The sequence below is a fragment of the Pezoporus wallicus genome, unplaced genomic scaffold (genome assembly GCF_028554395.1).
Source record: "Pezoporus wallicus isolate ANWC-B61680 ecotype Strahan unplaced genomic scaffold, APGP_CSIRO_Pwel_v1 contig_14743, whole genome shotgun sequence".
NCBI classification, from domain to species: Eukaryota; Metazoa; Chordata; class Aves; order Psittaciformes; family Psittacidae; genus Pezoporus; species Pezoporus wallicus.
In genome coordinates this window covers 531-5,986 of record NW_026640716.1, presented here as the reverse complement: position 1 = coordinate 5,986, position 5,456 = coordinate 531, and the positions used below count along the sequence as shown (strand labels likewise).

The window sequence follows — 5,456 nt, the reverse complement described above, 5'->3', positions numbered from 1 at the left end:
CTATGGGGTGATATGGGGTGTCTATGGGTGTCTATGGGTGTCTATGGGGTGTCTATGGGTGTCTATGGGGTGTCTATGGGTGTCTATGGGGTGATATGGGGTGTCTATGGGTGTCTATGGGGTGATATGGGGTGTCTATGGGGTGTCTATGGGGTGTCTATGGGGTGATATGGGGTGTCTATGGGTGTCTATGGGGCTCTATGGGGCTCTATGGGGCTCTATGGGGGTGCTGGAGCGGGACGGGCCCCCCCGCTTCTACATCCGCATCCTCGCCGACCTCGAGGACTACCTGGCCGAGGTGATGGGGGTGGCTATGGGGCGCTATGGGGCACATATGGGGTGGCTATGGGGTGATATGGGGTGTCTATGGGTGTCTATGGGGTGTCTATGGGTGTCTATGGGGTGTCTATGGGGTGTCTATGGGGTGTCTATGGGGTGTCTATGGGTGTCTATGGGTGTCTATGGGGTGTCTATGGGGCTCTATGGGGTGTCTATGGGTGTCTATGGGGTGTCTATGGGTGTCTATGGGGTGTCTATGGGTGTCTATGGGGTGATATGGGGTGTCTATGGGGTGTCTATGGGGTGTCTATGGGTGTCTATGGGGTGTCTATGGGGTGTCTATGGGGTGTCTATGGGTGTCTATGGGTGTCTATGGGTGTCTATGGGGTGTCTATGGGTGTCTATGGGTGTCTATGGGGTGTCTATGGGTGTCTATGGGGTGTCTATGGGGTGTCTATGGGTGTCTATGGGGTGTCTATGGGTGTCTATGGGGTGTCTATGGGTGTCTATGGGGTGTCTATGGGTGTCTATGGGGTGTCTATGGGTGTCTATGGGGTGTCTATGGGGTGTCTTTGGGGTGTCTATGGGGTGTCTATGGGGTGTCTATGGGGTGTCTATGGGGTGTCTATGGGGTGTCTATGGGGTGTCTATGGGGTGTCTATGGGGTGTCTATGGGTGTCTATGGGGTGTCTATGGGTGTCTATGGGTGTCTATGGGGCTCTATGGGGCTCTATGGGGCTCTATGGGGGTGCTGGAGCGGGACGGGCCCCCCCGCTTCTACATCCGCATCCTCGCCGACCTCGAGGACTACCTGGCCGAGGTGATGGGGGTGGCTATGGGGCGCTATGGGGCACATGGGGTGGCTATGGGGTGATATGGGGTGTCTATGGGTGTCTATGGGGTGTCTATGGGGTGTCTATGGGGTGTCTATGGGGTGTCTATGGGGTGTCTATGGGTGTCTATGGGTGTCTATGGGGTGTCTATGGGTGTCTATGGGTGTCTATGGGTGTCTATGGGGTGTCTATGGGTGTCTATGGGGTGTCTATGGGTGTCTATGGGTGTCTATGGGTGTCTATGGGTGTCTATGGGGTGTCTATGGGGTGATATGGGGTGTCTATGGGGTGTCTATGGGTGTCTATGGGTGTCTATGGGTGTCTATGGGTGTCTATGGGGTGTCTATGGGTGTCTATGGGGTGTCTATGGGGTGTCTATGGGGCTCTATGGGGCTCTATGGGGCTCTATGGGGGTGCTGGAGCGGGACGGGCCCCCCCGCTTCTACATCCGCATCCTCGCCGACCTCGAGGACTACCTGGCCGAGGTGATGGGGGTGGCTATGGGGCGCTATGGGGCACATATGGGGTGGCTATGGGGTGATATGGGGTGTCTATGGGTGTCTATGGGGTGTCTATGGGTGTCTATGGGGTGTCTATGGGGTGTCTATGGGTGTCTATGGGTGTCTATGGGGTGCTATGAGTCTCTATGGGTCTCTATGGGTCCCAATGGTTCCCTATGTGTCTCTGTGGGTCTCTATGAGTCCCTATGGGTCCCAATGTGTCTCTATGGGTCCCAATGTCTCCCTATGGGTCCCAATGTCCCTCTATGGGTCCCAATGTCTCTCTATGGGTCCCAATGTGTCTCTATGGGTCCCAATGTCTCTCTATGGGTCCCAATGTCTCTCTATGGGTCCCAATGTGTCTCTATGGGTCCCAATGTCCCTCTATGGGTCCCAATGGTTCCCTATGGGTCTCTGTGGGTCTCAGCTGTGGGAGGACAAGGAGGGCAAGAAGCGGATGAACAAGAACAACGCGAAGGCGCTGAGCTCCCTGCGCCAGAAGCTGCGCAAGCACAACCGCGACTACGAGGAGCTCATCGGGGCCTACAGACAGGTGTGGGGCGGGGCTATGGGGCAGGGGCTATGGGGCGGTGTGGGGCGGGAGGTGTGGGGCAGGGGCTATGGGGCGGTGTGGGGCAGGAGGTGTGGGGCAGGGGCTATGGGGCAGGGTCTATGGGGCAGTGTGGGGCGGGAGGTGTGGGGCGGGAGGTGTGGGGCAGGAGGTGTGGGGCGGGGTCTATGGGGCAGTGTGGGGTGGGAGGTGTGGGGCAGGGGCTATGGGGCAGTGTGGGGCGGAGGTGTGGGGCAGGGGCTGTGGGGCAGTGTGGGGCAGGAGGTGTGGGGCGGGGGCTGTGGGGCAGTGTGGGGCGGAGGTGTGGGGCGGGGTCTATGGGGCAGTGTGGGGCGGGAGGTGTGGGGCAGGGTCTATGGGGCAGTGTGGGGCGGAGGTGTGGGGCGGGGGCTGTGGGGCAATGTGGGGCGGAGGTGTGGGGCAGGGGCTATGGGGCAGGGTCTATGGGGCAGTGTGGGGCGGAGGTGTGGGGCGGGGGCTGTGGGGCGGTGTGGGGTGGAAGGTGTGGGGCGGGGCTATGGGGCAGGGTCTATGGGGCAGTGTGGGGCGGAGGTGTGGGGCGGTGTGGGGCGGGAGGTGTGGGGCGGGGTCTATGGGGCAGTGTGGGGTGGGAGGTTTGGGGCAGGGGCTATGGGGCAGTGTGGGGCAGGAGGTGTGGGGCAGGGGCTATGGGGCAGGGTCTATGGGGCAGTGTGGGGCGGGAGGTGTGGGGCGGTGTGGGGCGGGAGGTGTGGGGCGGGAGGTATGGGGCGGGGTCTATGGGGCAGTGTGGGGTGGGAGGTGTGGGGCAGGGGCTATGGGGCAGTGTGGGGCAGGAGGTGTGGGCCAGTGTGGTGTGGTATCTATGGGGTGGGAGGTGTGGGCGGGGCTATGGGGCAGGGTCTATGGGGCAGTGTGGGGCGGGAGGTGTGGGGCGGGGGCTGTGGGGCGGTGTGGGGCAGGAGGTGTGGGGCGGGAGCTGTGGGGCGGGGTCTATGGGGCGGTGTGGTGCGGGGCTGTGGGGTGGGATCTATGGGGCAGGGGCTATGGGGCAGTGTGGGGTGGGATCTATGGGGTGGGAGGTGTGGGGTGGGAGGTGTGGTGCAGGGTCTATGGGGCAGTGTGGGGTGGGAGGTGTGGGGTGGGATCTATAGGGCAGTGTGGGGCTGGAGCTGTGGGGTGGGAGCTGTGGGGCAGTGTGGGGCAGGAGGTGTGGGGCAGTGTGGGGTGGGATCTATGGGGTGGGAGGTGTGGGGCAGGGTCTATGGGGCAGTGTGGGGCAGGGGTGTGGGGCGGGAGCTATGGGGCAGTGTGGGAGGTGTGGGGGGGGAGGTGTGGGGCAGGGGTGTAGGGTGGGATCTATGGGGTGGGAGGTGTGGGGCAGGGTCTATGGGGTGGGAGGTGTGGGGTGGGATCTATGGAGTGGGAGGTGTGGGGCGGGGACTATGGGGTGGGAGGTGTGGGGCAGGGTCTATGGGGCGGGAGGTGTGGGGTGGGGTCTATGGGGCAAGATCTATGGGGTGAGAGCTCTGGGGTGGGATCTATGGGGTGGGAGGTGTTGGGCGGAATCTATGGGGCGGGAGATGTGGGGGTGCAGATGTGGGGTGGGAGGTGTGGGGCGGGAGATATGGAGTGGGAGATACGGTGTGGGACGTGTGGGGGAGGAGCTATGGGGCAAGGCTATGGGGTGATCTATGGGGTGCTATGGGGCAGGGAGCTATGGGGTGGGAGCTATGGGGGAAGGAGCTATGGGTCCCTATGGGTCCCTGTGGGGCTCTATGGGTCAATCTATGGGGCTCTGTGGGTCCCTATGGGTCTCTGTGGGTCCCTATGGGGCTCTATGGGTCAATCTATGGGTCTCTATGGGTCCCTATGGGGCTCTATGGGTCAATCTATGGGTCTCTGTCTTGCAGAACCCGGAGCTCTCGGATGAGGATGAGGAGAAGAGGAGCCGGGACTCGGAGGGTAGGAACATGGGGGGCAATGGGGGGGCACGCTATGGGGCACGCTATGGGGCACATCTATGGGGTACTCTATGGGTCAATCTGTGGGGCACACTATGGGTCACATCTGTGGGTCACATATATGGGGTACTCTGTGGGTCACATCTATGGGGTACTCTATGGGTCACATCTATGGGTCACTCTATGGGGTACATCTATGGGTCACTCTATGGGTCACATCTATGGGTCACTCTATGGGGTACATCTATGGGTCACTCTATGGGGTACATCTATGGGTCACTGGGTCACTCTATGGGTCACTCTGGGGCACATCTATGGGGCACTCTGGGTCACATCTATGGGGCACTCTGTGACTTATCTATGGGTCAATCTATATGTACTTCTATGAGTTCCTCTATGGGGTCTCTATGGGTCTCTATGTGTCTCTATGGGTCCCTATGGGTCTCTATGGGTCTCTATGGGTCTCTATGGGGTCCCTATGGGTCTCTATGGGTCTCTATGGGTCCCTATGTGTCTCTATGTGTCTCTATGGGTCTCTATGTGTCTCTATGGGTCCCTATGGGTCTCTATGGGTCTCTATGGGTCTCTATGGGGTCCCTATGGGTCTCTATGGGTCTCTATGGGTCCCTATGTGTCTCTATGTGTCTCTATGGGTCCCTATGGGTCTCTATGGGTCTCTATGGGTCTCTATGGGGTCCCTATGGGTCTCTATGGGTCTCTATGGGTCCCTATGTGTCCCTATGTGTCTCTATGGGTCCCTATGGGTCTCTATGGGTCTCTATGGGTCCCTATGTGTCTCTATGTGTCTCTATGGGTCTCTATGTGTCTCTATGTGTCCCTATGGGTCCCTATGGGTCTCTATGGGTCCCTATGGGTCTCTATGGGGCTGAGCCCTCCCTCCCCCCCCCAGGCTCTTCCTCCCCCTCCTCCTCCTCCTCGGGTGATGAGGACGAGGCCGGGGCCTTCCTCAAGAAGCGGGAGGAGGGGAGGAGCCGCTTCCTGAAGGCAAGAGGGGGCGGGGCTATGGGGCGGGGATCTATGGGGCGGGAGCTATGGGGCGGGAGCTATGGGGTGGGAGCTATGGGGCGGGAGCTATGGGGTGGGGGCTATGGGGCAGGTCTGTGGGGCTGGGATCTGTGGGGCAGGGGTCTGTGGGGCAGGAGCTATGGGGTGGGAGCTATGGGGCAGGATCTATGGGGTGGGAGCTATGGGGTGGGGGCTATGGGGTGGGAGCTATGGGGTGGGAGCTATGGGGTGGGGGCTATGGGGTGGGAGCTATGGGGCACGGAGCTATGGGGCAGGGAGCTATGGGGTGGGAGCTATGGGGCGG

General features: G+C 60.8%; 1 protein-coding gene across 1 annotated transcript; it reads left to right on the top strand.

The window, feature by feature from the left end:
* Window positions 1–1,514: 1,514 nt before the first annotated feature.
* On the top strand, window positions 1,515–5,131 carry LOC130605070 (eukaryotic translation initiation factor 3 subunit C-like; the record flags this gene model as incomplete). Its single annotated transcript, XM_057420220.1, has 4 exons — window positions 1,515–1,597; window positions 2,040–2,165; window positions 4,076–4,127; window positions 5,037–5,131. Coding segments are annotated over exons 1-4 (351 nt in total), but the record flags the coding sequence as incomplete, so codon positions are not given.
* Window positions 5,132–5,456: the final 325 nt, after the last annotated feature.